General features: G+C 49.8%; 5 protein-coding genes across 5 annotated transcripts; 4 read left to right on the plus strand and 1 right to left on the minus strand.

Annotated features, from left to right (window-relative positions):
* Positions 1–877: 877 nt before the first annotated feature.
* LOC149106947 (uncharacterized) lies at positions 878–1,997 on the plus strand. Its single transcript, XM_089298397.1, has one exon. It carries the CDS (start codon positions 894–896, stop codon positions 1,896–1,898), a length of 1,005 nt encoding a protein of 334 aa, XP_089154523.1. The 5' UTR covers positions 878–893; the 3' UTR covers positions 1,899–1,997.
* Positions 1,998–5,617: 3,620 nt separating this feature from the next.
* Positions 5,618–6,744, plus strand: LOC149106948 (uncharacterized). Its single transcript, XM_089298641.1, has one exon. The coding sequence runs from the start codon at positions 6,036–6,038 to the stop codon at positions 6,693–6,695; it is 660 nt and encodes a 219-aa protein (XP_089154767.1). The 5' UTR covers positions 5,618–6,035; the 3' UTR covers positions 6,696–6,744.
* A 179-nt stretch (positions 6,745–6,923) lies between these two features.
* On the plus strand, positions 6,924–7,703 carry LOC149106949 (uncharacterized). Its single transcript, XM_089298174.1, has one exon. The coding sequence runs from the start codon at positions 6,933–6,935 to the stop codon at positions 7,701–7,703; it is 771 nt and encodes a 256-aa protein (XP_089154300.1). The 5' UTR covers positions 6,924–6,932.
* Positions 7,704–8,243: 540 nt separating this feature from the next.
* On the plus strand, positions 8,244–9,061 carry LOC149106950 (uncharacterized). The gene has a single exon (XM_089298175.1). It carries the CDS (start codon positions 8,247–8,249, stop codon positions 8,742–8,744), a length of 498 nt encoding a protein of 165 aa, XP_089154301.1. The 5' UTR covers positions 8,244–8,246; the 3' UTR covers positions 8,745–9,061.
* A 2,501-nt stretch (positions 9,062–11,562) lies between these two features.
* On the minus strand, positions 11,563–13,203 carry LOC149106951 (uncharacterized). Its single transcript, XM_089298864.1, has one exon. The coding sequence runs from the start codon at positions 12,830–12,832 to the stop codon at positions 12,005–12,007; it is 828 nt and encodes a 275-aa protein (XP_089154990.1). The 5' UTR covers positions 12,833–13,203; the 3' UTR covers positions 11,563–12,004.
* Between the last annotated feature and the right edge of the window lie 3,543 nt (positions 13,204–16,746).

Below are 16,746 nucleotides of genomic sequence, written 5' to 3' on the forward strand. Positions count from 1 at the left end.
TTGGAATTTAAATGGAGTACGGAAAGTTTCGTACTGAGTTCCGATGGTAAATGGTATCCGCGACCCTACCGTAACACTTTTACCATCAGGGGGTCTGAGCTGCACGAGGACCGAGTCAAAGTCACGAGTGGGAAATCTCTCATGCGATACTTGATAGGTCGTTACCAAGATCGTCTGACGCACTTCATGGAACGTGAAAAAGAAAGTCTACGAACTCATGACGGTAAAAAGTACTACGCTGTGTTTCGTTGGGAAGGTGACTCTGATTATCGACAATACGGATACCTTCGTCGATGAAATTAGTAGTGACACGGTGAGACTGCGTCCCAAAATCTGGTTTGGCCCTGAATTGGTCAAGAAACTCAAGTGGGTGGAAAAGACTGGAATTGCCGATTACAAATTGAGTCATCACGTGATTAAATTCTTCAAAGACGATGTAGTGCCCGCTTTCAAACTCGATTGGAAGGATCAACACAACGCGCATTCAACGAATTTTTGGAACATCACGGACGATGGGTCCTTACAGCTCAGTCCCTATTGCAATTGGCGCTTTGACTATCTGGACGAGCTCTACGATCAGCACTATGGTGGTGACGTCAAAGTCAGTCAGAGTATTCGCCCGCCCATGTACTTGTATTCGAACGTAGGTCGCAGCACGATCACAGGGAATCGCGTGACGGACCTATTGAGAGAAGTACCTCACGACCCTGCCAAGGTGACGTACGAACCGACTCAGATTCAATATAAACCTGTGCGCAGCAACGTTTTGGATATAGTGGAGGTGCAATTGGCCGAGAACGACGGACGCTTGGTGGACTTTGCGTCGGGCGTGACGTCGGTGACATTACACTTTAAGTATGAATGAGTCTGCCGACGACTTTTACGTGCAACTGATGAGCAATGCCAGCACGAGCGAGTTCCCGGACAACAAGGCCCACAGTTTCAAGAACCGTCTGCCGAACCCGTTACAGTTGAGAGAGTCGGGCTGGAAAGTGGGTATCAGCGACCTCTCGTTTCCGTCCGCGGTGAGTAAGATGGGTTTGAAGGATTCTCTTCTGTTTGAAATCTGGTGGATCGATATGGTGAACACGTCTAGAAACATATACACCCGGGTCGCTGGAGTGACGAGAGAGGGCGATTTGGAATTCACGCCGAGGACCGGTACCGAGTTGCTGAACGCGATACGAGATCGATACATGCGTAGGTTGAGAGATCGAACGGATGTCGACGTGACCATGTACAAGAAAAAGAGCAAAGCCGACGATCCCACCGAATTGCTGTACACGGTCATACATCGGGCCGAGAATGGAGAATGCGTCCTCGACAACTCGAGAACGTGCATCAGCCTCCTGATCAACGGTAAACGCGTCTATCCCCAAATGTCCATCGGCATCGAATTGGCCAAGAAGATGAAATGGGTCAAGATGGGAACATTGCAAAACGGTCAACCGGGTTACGTCTTGGGACCTCACTTGAGGAAAGAATTTCCCACGGAGGTCGTACCCACGGCCACGGACTTGATCATAGCCCAGAATGACGGGGACGAACTATTTTACAAGATCGACCCGGACACATTACATTTGAGTTGTTTCATCAATTGGGTTTTCACGGACCTGGATCGCAGTTACGAGGAAGCGTTCGGTCACGAGCGTCGTTCCTTGTTCGTGTATTCGAATGTGGGACAGAGTATGGTGACGGGGAATCAAGTCACGGACATGTTGAAACAGGTTCGTTACGATCCGGACGTGGTCGACCTTCAACCGAGACACATCCTATATCTACCGGTGCGCACGACCTTTTTGGACATTGTCGAGACGCAGGTGTCTGAGAACGACGGACGACTGGTGGACTTTGCGTCGGGCGTGACCACGATCACGTTGCATTTCAAAAAAGGATGAGTGATTTTTACGTCAGCTTACCCAGTCACAGTAGTAAGAACGAGTTCCCGGACAACAAGGCGAACCATTTCAAGATCAGGTTACCCCGCCCCATACGCCTGAATGGAAGCTTCTGAGGATAAAACCATCTTGTCCTTTTCCGCATGGAGACGCGTAGAATCGAGTAGTTACTACACGTATGGAGAAGCTTACTTCGACACGGATGACCTCAAAGAGGTGTTTCACAACGTGGACGGTATTGGACTCATGAAATCCATGATCGCCTATTTCGATGGACAACGCGTCTTCAAACAATCTGGACCCAAATTTGGAGCCAAATATGTCACGAATGATGGGAAGAGAAGCTACGTCTTGTTAAGGTGGGAAGGCGAAGACCTGGTCACGGACAACAAAAACATCTTTCGTCCGATCGTGCATTTCCCTGCATTCCACGTCAATGTTGAACTGGCTTGTAAAATGGGATGGCTCGAAAAGAACGGCAGTGGTTACGATCTGGGACCTAACTTGCAGATCGAATTTTTTGACGATGTCATTCCGGACATTAGCGTCGTCGGGGACGTACATGACGCTGACGGAGCACCTGTCTTTTGGGCTGTCATCGCCGATAAAGGAGGACATGGAGATTTTTTAAAACTCAGCATCTATTGCAATTGGCGTTTTCTGAACCTGAACAAGGCTTTCGAGGTGGTGGTGGGAAACAGTTCGCGTTCCTTGTTCGTCTACTCTGACGTGGGTGGAAGTAGCGTGGTGGGAAATCAAGTCACGGATTTACTGAGAGAGGTCAACTTGATTCGAAGAGGTGCGGGTGTCCAGTATTTCGAGCCTTACCACATTCAATATATTCCCGTGCGCAAAGACGTCATTGACATAATAGAGGTGCAAGTGGCTGAGACAACTGGAGAACTGGTGAGTTTTGGAGACGGCAATACGATCACGACGTTACACTTTAAGAAAGAATGATCGGTGGAACGCTGGTACGGTTTCATCCCGACAAAATGAAGCAATCTGGAGACGGATTCGGCATGGCTTGGAGAGGTGTCAAGAAACGAGGTTCCGGCGTTCTCCGAGACTTTATCACCGAGGCGGCCACGGAAGGTCTGAAAGGTTTAAATTCGGGTGGCAAGGGAGGAAAGCCCAATTGGAGAGGAGGACTCGCCGGGGTCAAGAGAGGAGCGACCCGAGCCGTGAAACGTAAAGCGACGCAAGAGATCAAACGGGCGTTGGCGAAAAAAGTGAGAAAAGACCTATTTGGAGTATGAATCCCATTTACTCGAGGCGCGTGAGACTTATCCCAATACGACGAACGTATAAAGGCGGATCGATCTTCCCATCACGATCAAAACGTCCGAACTATCGTTGGGTGCAGTCAGCCCTGAGAAGGAGACGAAGACGACGACGACGTAGACGATGACCGACCTCGTGGCTCATGCCCGGTCGGCGGGGGTTCGTAACCCTCGTCTGAACATGTTCAGTACCCCTCCCACAGACGTCAGCATGTCGTCTCGACGTTTGGTGAGAATCAACCCGTTCAATACGGGGATCAATCCAGTGACCTTCCAAGTCGATCCTCAAGAAGACTTCATCGACTTGAACGAGAGTTTCTTCGAGGTGGAATTGACCGTCAAGAAAAGTGACGCTACGAATCTGCTGACAGCGGATATCATGGGACTCGCCAATAATCTGGCCCACACACTCTTCAAACAGATCAATGTGAGATTGAATGGTACTCTCGTCAGCCCCAGACGGATACTTACCACTTCAAAGCCTACATCGAGACACTGTTGAACCACGACCGAGACGACGGTGAATCGATCCTGACACCTAGGGGTTGGTACAACTGTCTCGGTGTACCCGATGACGGAGATGGCGATGAATTGACTGCCAATAAGCTGGATACGACTCACGACGATTACAAAGCTTTACCCCAAGATCTCAAGAAACTAGTACAGGGTCGACTCCAGTTTCTGGATGGAGAGGCCGTGACTTTGAGGTTCAAACCTTTCCTGGAAGTGTTTCATCTCAGCAAATTACTGTTACCTGGCGTGCAGATCCAGATTGACATGTACTTCAATACCCCAGCCCTGTGGACCGTCCGATGGGCCGGTGCCAGTACTCTGAGACTGACTGAAGCCGACGTGAAAGTGAGATTGTTCCTGTCTCAAGTGAGAGTGACTCCCTCGTTGTACCGAAAGATCATGACCAGCCTGAAAGGTGGAAGAGTGGCCACTTACCCCACGGTGAGAGGGGAAATTCGCACTTACTCGCACCCCAACGACAATCGTCACTTTGAGTGCAGCAATCCTTTCCACAATAAGCTACCTAATCGGTTAGTGGTGTTGTTGTTGAAACAAGCTGCCTTCAACGGAACCATCACAGAGAGTCCGTTCAATTTTGGAAAATTCAATCTGGCTTCCATCAAACAATTGGTGAGAGGTGAAGAGTACCCCTACGAGACCCTAGAACTCCAATACGATGGGGACAGTAAAGGCTACTACAGATTCCTCCAAGCCTCAGGAGCTTTGTGCAGGGGAAAAGGAAACATGGTCAGAAAAGTGGATTGGGGGAACGGCAAGAGATGCAACATGTTCGTATTTGACAACACGGCCAATGGATGTTTGGACAGTCCAGTGTTGAACCCCAAGCAAGAAGGTGAACTGCGTCTGGTGATCGATTTTGGAGGCAACCCGGAGAAAACCTGACTATCTTGTTGTACGGCGAATTCGAGAACTTGCTGGAGATCAACGAGAACCGAGTCGTCATCTACGACGTGTACCAATGAGAAGAAGAAAAAAATGGAGAAAGTAGCCTTGAATAATATACAATTGGATCATTTGGCACGGACGAATCCGTCACTTCGCTGTGTATTTTTCGGCACGGTACCTTGCGATCGGCTTCCAAGGACAGTACCTCAAGAAGGACCGACCGTTTACATCGTGAACACGGACCCTCACGATAAACCGGGCGTGCATTGGATCGCTTTGTGGGCCGACAAGAACAAGTGCGAGATACTGGACAGTTACAGTCTACCGTTGGACGCGTACGGAACAGCCGAACCGATCCAAGAATGGTTGGACCGTCATTTCAAGTACCAGATTCACAACGGCAGGAGTCTACAGTCCCTGTTCAGTCAGAGTTGCGGCGGCTACGCCCTGATGTTCCTGATCGACCGAGCCGAAGGTCGTGACATGAACGATTTCTTGAATCGTTTTAAGAAAAACGAGTTTGTGGAGAACGATCGTAAAGTAGGACACATGTTAGAACGTTTGATCGTGGACGAGTTGGCCTGGCGCAAGATTTGTAAAACCCCGTGTCACCAGGACACGTGCGGTTCCTCCAGAGGAGTGCGTCATTTGTTATAAAGTAAGCTGTTCGAATAAAAAAAGTGTTCATTTTTGAGGGAAGGATGTTGCGTCACTTTGCGAATGCATAAAAAGGTGCGGCGGAAACCCAAATCGTTCATTATGGAGTTCCCTACAAAACAAGACACTTCATGGATCTTCAGTTTCGAGGGCATAGACACTTGGACGACGTCATAGCCAGGTTAGAAAAACGCTACGGAAAATCTGGTAAAAAAACACCTCAACCCAGTGCGGCTCATTTCAAGAAAAACCAACCGCCGAAAAGACGGCTCGATCTTAAAATACTTCAACCAGCAAGAAGACAAATCGCTCCAACGAGTGTCTTTCACACCGGTGAATTACCAGCTACTGTGACCACCCGTAGGAAACGCAAGAGAGCGACCACCATGCCGGGGCTTTCAGAGAAAGAAGACAGGAAAAGAAGAATGAAAAAGAGGCATTGGTACGAGGACAGGTTCGGAGATTTGAGTAAATTCGCGAAGAAACCTCGAAAAAGGAGATCGGCGCCTGCCAAGCGTCCCAAGAGAGCCGCTGCCAAGAGAGCCATGACCAAGATCAAGAGGGGAAAAGCGTGGTACGCCAGGAAATTCCAAGTGGGAAAATTTGCGAAACGCCGGAGAGCCCCTGCCAAGAGTCGTGCCAAGAAAAAACCCATCTGTTTCAATCGTAGGGTCACCCTCTTGAGTCTGATGAAACGCATCCCTGCCGTCAAGACCCCATTGGCCAAGTTGTTCGGATAAAAACGGAGCGTCTCGAGACCCTGGATCATTTCAAGATCATGGAACGACGCAAAGCGTTTCAATTTCACACTCCTTCGAGTTTGTTGATAGCGGGTCCGTCTGGGTGCGGCAAGACGGTGTTCACCACCAAACTGCTCTTGGAGAACGGCGACTTGTTCCAACAAAAACCGAAGAGTATTCATTACTGCTACGGATCATGGCAAGATGGTTTCCAAAAGCTGAAGAAGGGTGGGGTCAAGTTTTACGAAGGCATCCCCGAAAGCGAACAGTTACCCCGATGGTTTCCTGGAGGGGGTGTGTTGGTCTTGGACGATCTGATGGACGAGGGTGGTAACGACAAGCGCGTGTTGGATCTCTTCACCAAACATTCGCATCATCGGAACATCACGGTGCTTTACTTGTGTCAGAATCTATTCCCTAACGGAAAATTCGCCAAGACCATTTCCCGCAACGCTCATTACATCGCGGCTTTCAAGAACCCTCGGGATCAGTTGGGGATACGAAATCTACTACTGCAATCGTTTCCCACGCAATGGCAGGAAGTGTTGGACACGTTTCGAAAGGTCACCGATCGACCTTACGGATACATGCTATTGGATCTTCATCCAGCCAGTCAGGACGATCAACGCGTCCTCAGCCATGTGTTAAAAGACGAAGGCTTCGTACGATGCCATCAGTTTGCGACACCGTCATGTTGAGGAGCGAAGTCGGGTGGTTTCCGCTGTTCATTCACCTGTGTAAAAACAGGCTCCATCACATCATGAACCCCAATGAGCTGGACTACGAACCTATGAGACAGGTCGCAGAATGTGAGAGTTACCGTCAAGTGCGGTTCATCGTGAAAGCATATAATGGGGAGGGTTTCGATTATTTGGTTCATAAACAACGAGAACTCGCTCAGAAGAAGATAGAAAGAGAGAGGGGAAGGGATAAAAATGAGTTCTTATGGTAGTGACGATTTCAACTTCTCGGCTCTGGACGATTATTCGCCTTGGGGGTCACCGAATCGAACGAGTACTCCGATTCCGCCTGCAGCGGGTGTAGGTGTGAGTCTGAACGCTCTCTCACCGCTATCGTCACTGGCGACACCGCCCCTGCCAAATGTCTCGCCCGTCGGAGTAGGCACTCCTGGCGCGGGTGCATCACAGACCAACGTCCCGGTGCGTGTCGGTAGCGCTGGCCCAGGGCCCTCGCGCTCCAACGTCACAGCGGGTGTCGGTGCACCCCGGATAACAGACGCCACACCTTTGGCACGAGCCGTTCGAGGAGGGAAACGACCGAGACGCGTCCCACGTCAAAATACGCCGACGTCTCCCAGTGATTCCGGCAGCCGCAGAAGAAGTAGCGCTAGTGGTAGCGGTGGAAGACGCAGAGGCAGAGGTAGAGGCGGAGGCGGAGGCGGAGGCGGAGGCGGAGGTGGAGGTGGAGGTGGAGGTGGAGGCGGAGGCGGAGGTGGAAGTGGTAGTGACTCCACACCTCCTTCGTCGATTCGATCGGGTCGAGGAGGAAGAAGAAGGAGGCGAGGAGACCGTGTTCTCGACCAAGCCCAGATGCAGCAACAATTGGAAGAGATTTTGCGCCAACAACAACAGACGGTCGCGGGTCGTCGCATTGCAGGCATCACGACCACCAACACGATCACGACTACCTATAAAAACGGACAACGCCCTACCGTCACACGCAATTCGACCAGTGTACGTAACTGAGAACAACCATGAGAAGACGCCGTCGTCGACAGAAAAGGAGAAAGCAATGGGGCGGTGCTCTTGCAAATGCCTTGTCTGCGATGTTACCCATTGGCAAAGGAGCTGCGTTGGGATTGGCCAAAGCGTTGGGTGGCCGCGCCGTGAAAACAGGAATACGAGCTGGAACCTCCGCTGCCATTGGTGCTGCGGGAGTAGGCGTGGGTCACGGGATCCGAAGACTTGTGAGACTTAAGAAAAGACGACCCCCTCGCCGATGAAAAACCATTCGAATCAAGATGTTGAGGAGTGAAGTCGAGTGGTTCCCCTACTTCCTGCATCTATGCCGATGCTCTCGCTCCTACTGGGATGCGACCAGCATGGATCACGAAGACATGAAACGTATCGCGGACGAGTGCGATAGTTACAGACAAGTCCGGGACATCCTGAACCAATCCGTGGAAACCGCCTTCAAGGACGAGATCTGGGAATACGAGCAACAAGCTAAAAGGATCGAACGTCCCGATAGAAAGTCAGACTACGTTTGGCACTGGTTAGAAAAGAGTCATGAGTACTTCTGTTTGTTTATTGGATGAACCTTTCACCACCGTTGTGGATTTGGATTCCCTGAAACGTTTGGACGGTTTGTACGCCTTCTACCACAGGTATTGGTGGTGTCGAAGGCAGATGTTCGGTTACTACAAATTGTGCAACGCCATTCTCAACGGACTGGCCTTACTGACTGTGGCTGTGAGTATCGTCTTGGGATCCGTGTGGAAAGACGGGTACACGGTGGTAGGATTGACGGCTTTCGCCACCTTACTGAAAGGATGGAACGATTTCAAGAAGTATTCGTTCAAGATGGACATGGCCCAATTCGCTTACACGACGAACGAAAAGACGCTGACAGAACTCAGGAACTACGCTCTGGGTGGAGTGGAGGAATTGGATGGGTTTTTGACCAAGATGCAAACGTTGGACGACGTGGTGACGGATTTTACACCTCCCACGTACGACCGATACGTTCGAGACTACGAAATACGATTTCATCACGTGCCGCTATAAAAAAATGACATCGTGGTAATAATCTTCATTCAGAACCAACATGCCCAAGAGGTCGAGGAGAAAGAAAGCGTCTTCGAGAAGACGTAGAACCACCACCACTAAAAGAAGACGGTACCAAAGGGGAGAAGGGGCTGTCAGTGTGGTGGCGGGTTTACCCAAGGCGGCTTGGAGTATCACCAAAGGCATCGGAAGCCTGAGAGAAAGACAAGAACGGGCGCATACCAGAAGGATGATGGAACGGATGAGACGAGGCGAAAAAATTCCACACAAAGGCGAAGAGTTCCGTTGCTCCATCATGTGAAATAAAAGGACGAGGATTGGCGGCGTCCACCTCACTCGACACCATGCGAGCACGGAGGAAGAGGAGACGAAGAACGATACAGAGAGGTGGAATGGTTGGATACGTGTATCAAAGGTCTCAGCAAAAGTCTTAGAGGTCTATCAAAATCAAAGAGAGTCGCACGGGCCTCGAACAAAATTTCTCCGAAGCTCAATTTACCTCAGATTTTCAAAATGCTAGGTAAAAGTATAAAGATGTGACTCATCCACTCGGACTCAGACAAAAAAGAGACTGCACGTTGGAAGGATGGCTAAGAGAAAAGCCTCGTCGCGTACCAAAAAGAGGAGAAAGACTCAAAAGGGAGGTGTGGCTCCCATCCTCGTGGACTTCAAGCAGGGATTCAGGGTCACCAAGGATATGATAAACGCCATCAGGAAACCCGTCGATCATCAAAAGGCCAAACGTGGGGTGGCCAGTCGCAAACGCGAGTACCAAGAGTAAAAGAGACGTGGAGGTACCCGAGGTTTCAACATTTGGGTTGTTCACAAAGGTTACGGGAAACGAAACCCAGGTTGCTGCATCATGTAATAAAAAGAGCACACCAATCCACTCGTACGCATAAGTCCACGATGAAGCGGTTACGACGACAACGTCATTTCTTGACGCACGTCCTGAAAGAAGCCAATCGAAACAAACGTCAACGGATGTTGCAATACGCCGACAAAGATCAGATCAACGCCATCAGCGAGATGGTTCTCAATTTGCTGAAAAAGAGGATCCCCATCAACGCAACGACTTATGGGAAACTGAAAAGACATAAAAAGGTTTTGCGTGAAGTGTGTAGACGCAAAAACTCCCTCAAGCGTCAAAGAGAACATCTCCTGAGCCAAAACGGAGCGGGGTTCTAGAGCGGTTTACACGGTTGTTTCAAAGCATGTTGTGTACGGTGAAAGGACGCAGCGAAGACGGTTACCCGCTGGAGGGGATCGACGTCATACCCAATTTCCCGCCGAGAGAGGAAGAGTCCAATACCATTCCTAAACTCGTGCAGTTGTTGCAAGACGCCAATCGTCGCGAAGCCCGATGGAAAGACTCGTACGAGTACTTGAACAAGAGGTACCACGACCTGTATCAAGAATACATGGCTTTAAAGTTCGGTGACTTCTGCCAAACCTGTCAAACGAAACGAGATACCACACCGCCCGGTGGGTGCATCGAGTTGTGCAGGGAGTGCGGTAAAGGCAAGCAAACCGTTCAAAGTCTCAAACTCGAGTTGGAAAAGAAAGACGAATCCATACGGTACTGGCAAGACTGTTACGAGACGGCCTTGAGAGAATTGTCCGAGTTTCCTGGCACGAACTTGAGTCAGGTATGAACGAAGTCATGATGGTACCCGTTCAAGAATTCAATCGTTTGCAAGATTATTACAAGGGTAAGATCAGTCAGAATGCCTTGTTGAACAAAGCGGGACGTCTGGCCGCCGAAGAACATCTCATCTTGAACGACAAACGCATCCCGGACAGCATGACCGTCAAGATGACCAAACCCATCGCCACCGAGGAAGGTAAACTGGTGAAACGCATACGGACGGGTAAAAGCGGTCCCATCTCGTACCAGGGAACGACAGAACCCGAAGGCATGGTCGACGCACCCGTCGAAACTCTCTTGAAACAGATCATCAAGGGAGTCAACCAACCACCCGCCGCACGAACTCCCGTGATCATCAAGCAAGAAGTCGCCACACCTTCCACGTCAGGTTTTAAAAAGGAGCTGAAAACTCCCAAACCATCCACGTCAGGTTTTAAAAAGGAGTGGAAAACCACCAAACCTACCATTCCACCCAAACCAGTCACGTTAGGTAAAACTCCAATATCATCCAAAAAGAAAGTCTTGTCCGAAGCGCAAAAAGGCTTCTTAAGATCCATCGGTGTCGCCGAGAAATACATAGACGACGGTGGTTACAGCCCCAAAGGTAAGGCAAAGAAGTACAAGAAGGCCAAACCGACAGCCGCAGAAAAGTTACAAGCAGGGTGGGAAGATTTCGAGCCCTGGAGAAAAGGACTGGACTATGACTCGGATTAAGAAGAGGAAAAAAGCACCACCCCTGAGGAAAAGCACCCGGCGGCGTCGTCAACGAGGGTATGGGATCGACATCCAAAAATGGTTGGGCAAGACTGGGATCGAGTTTCATTGGCCCGGTTATCAGTGCATGGACCTGGTACCAAACTGAAGAAACGTCTAGCGCGAGGAGACCCGGGGATCAACCGTCTGGACCGACTGGCCAAACAACACGACATTGACTAATCCAGGGCCAAGAACTTACAGGACAAATGGAAAGCCGACACCAAGATGATCCAAGCCATTGACAAATTACCCGGACGTAAAACCATGACAGAACGCATTGTTAAGAAAATCATGCAAACCAAGAAACGTTGGAAATTGTAAACTTTATTGTTGTAATCATTAAATTACACACTCTTCGTTGTTTTTTCAAAAAAGAGTCTCTTTGTTTTCTTCTTCAAGTCTCGCATACCATGCCATTGTGGTACAGAGTATCCGAGGCATTCGATGTCACAAACAAACGTTCCATCCTTATTTGGTCCCCGAACGTCGACGAAGATATGAATAACAACCTAAACCTAATTCTGGAGGTGAAATTGAACACTCTGAAAGGGGTGTTAAAATAAAACATGCGATACCCCTCCATGCGTATATGATCGTACGAAATGACACTGAGGGGAAAGAACACGGTGCCGTGAATGTACATGGGACTTCGTCCCTCCGTGGATCGCACAAAGTCCTCCATCTCGCGATAGTACTGGAACCACACTGTGACAGGAAGGGGATAAGGCAAATGATCCCACGAACGCGTCAAGGAATTGTGCGTCTCGAAGGGTCTTCCAATGTCTCTGAAATGTCCAAGGGCATCGTGAATCAATCTGCGTTGAATGTCCACTGCGAATGAAAAATAAAAACAGTGTCAGGTCCACAGTCCGTCCTCATGGTAAAGCGAGGGGCCTCCAGGAAAAGGTACTAGACAGAGCTGTTGAATCGCAATATCCCTTTGTCCCTCCACGCGTCTAAAGAAGAGTCTGAACCTTTGAATTCGGATCAAGTTATACGTATAATAGGGGGTGTTGTAAATGAACAGACGGTACAGAATAGCTCTGACCTCTCGGGTCGGTTCCACGGGGAGACGCACACTACCATGAATGTACAGGTCTCGATCACGATACAGAGTCACGAAGTTTCTGAGAAAGGTATAATAACGTCGCCAAACGTCAGGGTCCAAGTCATACGGTAAATCATTCCACAAGTACGACCCCTCGCAATGGCAGTGGTTAGGTCTACCCTCACTACGATATCGCTCCAACTCTCGATCCATTCTAACTAAACGATCATTCGCACCTGCCGTTAACTGGGGCTCCTCATAATCATCTTCCTCGAGTTCCTCGTCGGTTTCCAACACGACCTCAGGTTGAATATCGTCGATCACGCGTCGGCAGTTGCCACAGGTCATAACCCGTCTCTCCATCTCCTGGTAGCAACGTCGATGCATGAACACACCGCAGCAAGGAGTACGTTGGCACGATGCCAGAGAATCGACGTGAATATCTCTTTGACAAATAAAACACACTTGTTGAATCGGTGTTTCTTCGGGTATCTGACCCCGAAGGCGACGACTACGTCTCGGTGGTTCATCGTCATCGTGTGATCGTGCACGACGCCGACGACGTACTCGTCTCGGTGATTCTTCGGGGGACTGACTTCGAGGTCGGCGGCTGCTGCGCCCAGATTCAGTCGACATCACCAAAACTGAAAAAACGTCGAATGCGTGCACCTCGCTTTATGTCAATCATGCACCAATCAAAACGAAAAAGGCCGACATCACGTGTACAGGGCAGACCCAGAGGATAGGGGGTATCCCCCTACCACGCCCACCTCACGGTCGGAGAATGGAACCAGGTCGAGTGCAACCTGGGATCCAGTTTTACCGTAAGTATAAAAAGATCGGCTCGAACCGTTCACGGCACTCTGAGTTTTTGACTTGTATCGAGCGCTGAAAAAATCATGGCAGAGGAGCTGACCGACAAGGAGATGAACCAACAGATGGATCAACATGAAGCAGTGAGTATAACGTGCACCCTATGTAAGAAAGTCATCCTTAGAACCGAAACCTGCGGTCGTACCAAGTGCTGCCGTTACTACGTGCATTTCTATTGCTTCGTCGGGGCACTCGATGATCAGATGAGCCAGGGGGTGAACAAAGAGAAGTTGCACTGTCAGATCTGTCACACTCCGTGCTATCTAAGTACGTTCGTGGCTTCCCTAGACAACTGACGACATCTTTTTTGCCACGCCTTTGTTCACAGAGTTACTGGGATTGTCTCCCCACTGAACTACAGGACTACATCATGCGTCTGGTCAGGCATGAAATCCTATTCGAGCGTACAAGAAGCGAAAAGTCACGTTATCTCAATGAAATAGTAGAATACGGCAAACTGAAAGAACAATGGGGCATAGGACACATTAAGATTGTGACAGTTCGATGTAATTCGTCATGTTGTATAAAATAGAAGAAAGAATACAGATTCACACATTCGAAAATAATTGGCTGTTACATTGACATTTACGACAAACCTCAAGAAACGTATTTAGCTCCCACCATAAAAGAGGCCATGAGTCGCGCCCCCATAGAAAAGACCTGGTGCTATCCTACCTTTTCTCAAATACAACACGCTACCTATTATGATTTATAGAGTCGCTGGGACAGGCTACCACCAGAAATACAGCGTTACGTATTAGACCTGGCAACCTGGCAGCACATACGCGATCGAAGGAACAATAAACAATTGAGTCGACTTCACAGAAGAATCTTAGATTATGCTGAACTGAAAAGACAATGGGGCTACGGCCACATACAAATTAAAAAACAGAAATATACATCGAAATCAAATTACAGAGGCAAATCTCATTTTACGGCTTTCTATGGTTATTACATCAACCTTAGTAACAGGAAAAAGAAAGTCTATCTAGGATTCAGTTTCAGAAACGTGTTCCATAACTTAGAACGTAAAAAAGCGTCCCTGTTCGGTCCCTTTGAGGACGATGATGTTGTTTAAAAATAAAAAAGCGATGTTCGTAACATTTTGTCTCATTCATGTCTTCACAGAACAGACGGACCCACGACGAAGCCTTCTTCGACGATGACGATGACGACTGGATCTTTGATCCGGCTCTCGACCGAGTGATGATCCAAACCGGAGGTGGTAGCAATACAAGACCACTCCTAGAATTTGAATTAAGACCCGTAGGCGCTCGACGTAACTGGAGAAATCTCTTCAACAAACAACGATTCGAAGCCACGCTCAGACAACGCAGAGACGTGACTCCCAGGGACAATCTAGGTCAAGAATTGACTCACGCCCTTCACCGATCCATCGAGCAACAAATCGCTCAGGATCCTACCCTGACACCCAACTCCACGGTCCATTTCACCATGCGGTCCAGTGCCTTCACGCACGCCTTTCAATCCACCACCTTCACCGTGCGCGAATTCGAAGAAGGGAGTGAAAGACTAGACACTTATCTCCAGTCTCTCGCGGCCAAACTCAACTCCAACGAAGAATTCACCCCCGACGACACGTTTACCATGGAAACCACCTTCATACGCACCCCAGGTCGAGGGCGCGGAAACGGAAAACGATACAAACCGAGTTGTGCCGCCGTACGGGGAATCGTCAAACGGTCGCGCGTGACCATCAAAAACAAAGACAATCTCTGCTGCGCTCGCGCTATCGTCACCATGAAAGCCCTGGTAGACGCGAACGGGAATTCGCGAGCCCAAGATTACCACAATCTCAAACAGGGGCGACCTGTCCAAGAGCGATTGGCCAAAGAACTCCACCGTCTAGCCCACGTCCCCGAAGGACCTTGCGGCATTCCAGAACTGCAGCAATTTCAGGCCGCGTTACCTGGGTACCAGCTCAAGGTCCTTTCCATCGATCCACCCCACATGCTCATCTACGCGGGACCCGTACCCTCAGACAAGATCATTCGTCTCATCAAAGAAGACAGTCACTACGACGGATGTAACTCGTTCAGTGGGTTCCTCAACAAATCCTACTTCTGCGACGAATGCAATCGAGGATTCGACCACGACGACTTTCAACGTCATCCCTGCAACGGTAAATGGTGTACCGCCTGCAAACGAAAAGACTGCCCCGATTTCATCGAAAAAAAACGACCCCTAGCACGCGGCAAGTTTCCCGCACCCACCTCCATCTGCCGATTGTGCCACAGAAAATTCTTCGGAGCCCAATGCTACAACTACCACCTGCAACGACGGAGCCTCAACATCCCATCCATCTGCGACACTTACAAAAAGTGTCCAGACTGTTGCCACGTCTACGAACCAAAACACGGGACTGGAAGAGGAGGAGACCATCGTGTCCCCGATCACACGTGCGGATGGGGCGAATGCCACATCTGCGAAAAGAAAGTCTTTCTGCAGACTCACCGATGTTACATCCAACGCATCCCCGAAGACGAAGACGAACCCAAAAAGAAACGCGTGCCGCGCGACGAAGTCAAAGTCGACCCTTCGAAGAACCCGAACCCGGTGATCCAGACACGGGAGTCTGGGTGGACCGAGATCCGCCCCTTCAAGTGTACTGCGACTACGAAGCTATCACCGACGCCGAAGGGAATCAGACACCCATTCTACTCTGCTTGGAAGACGATGAAGAGGATCAATTCTGCTCCTTCTACGGTCCCAACTGCACCGCTGACATGTTCGACCACCTCGAATCCCTCGCCGTCGACGTGGACGGAGACGATCGGGACGTCATCGTCCTCTTTCACAATCTCAAAGGCTACGACGGGATGTTCATCTTACAACACTGTTACGCCGCGCATCGAGAAGTCACGGATCAGATCACCGTAGGCACCAAGATACTGTCCCTGAGATCCGACAGACTGACTTTCAAAGATTCCCTATGCTTTCTCCCGTTCCCGCTGGCCAACTTTCCCGCCACCTTCGGAATCCACGAACTCTGCAAGGGATTCTTCCCACACAAATTCAACACCCTAGAAAACCAAGAGTACGAAGGACCCATGCCACCGCGAGACATGTACGATCCCGACGGCATGTCCGCCAAAAAGAAAGCCGAATTCGAACAGTGGTACCAAGAGAAAGTCAATGATAACTACCATTTCGCACTAAGGCAAGAAATGGAAGCCTACTGCGAATCGGATGTCAAACTCCTCAAAGCGGGCTGTCAAAAGTTCCGGCAAGAATTCAAACAAAAAGCCGACTTTGACCCCTTGGAGAAATGCGTCACCATCGCCTCCGCCTGCAACCGATTCTGGCCCAAGAAACTCGTCCCACTCAACACCATCGCCTCCAGGCCGCCTCCAGGCTGGCACGGCGCCCGATCCAATCAGTCCGTCAAAGCCCTGAAATGGCTAGCCTGGCAAGAACACTTGTTGCAACATCACGACCAAGGCGATCGTATCCGTACCGTGCGAAACGGAGGTGAAGTCCGACTAGCCAATCACCTCGTGGACGGCTACGATCCAGACACTCGAACCGTCTACGAATTCCACGGATGTCTATGGCACGGATGTCCTCGCTGTTTCCCGATCAACCGAGACCGATATCCCATCTGTCACACCGATCGCACTCTACAGGAAGTCTACGAGTCCACACTCCGTAAACAC

Source organism: Orbicella faveolata, unplaced genomic scaffold (genome assembly GCF_042242905.1).
Source record: "Orbicella faveolata isolate gen_17 unplaced genomic scaffold, um_ofav_v1 contig_3, whole genome shotgun sequence".
Taxonomy (NCBI): domain Eukaryota; kingdom Metazoa; phylum Cnidaria; class Anthozoa; order Scleractinia; family Merulinidae; genus Orbicella; species Orbicella faveolata.

Excerpts from the sequence above, each read along its gene's own strand:
- LOC149106949 (XM_089298174.1), top strand. The coding sequence starts at position 6,933 with ATGAGTTCTTATGGTAGTGACGATTTCAACTTCTCGGCTCTGGACGAT.
- LOC149106951 (XM_089298864.1), bottom strand. The coding sequence starts at position 12,832 with ATGTCGACTGAATCTGGGCGCAGCAGCCGCCGACCTCGAAGTCAGTCC.
- LOC149106947 (XM_089298397.1), top strand. The coding sequence starts at position 894 with ATGAGCAATGCCAGCACGAGCGAGTTCCCGGACAACAAGGCCCACAGT.
- LOC149106948 (XM_089298641.1), top strand. The coding sequence starts at position 6,036 with ATGGAACGACGCAAAGCGTTTCAATTTCACACTCCTTCGAGTTTGTTG.
- LOC149106950 (XM_089298175.1), top strand. The coding sequence starts at position 8,247 with ATGAGTACTTCTGTTTGTTTATTGGATGAACCTTTCACCACCGTTGTG.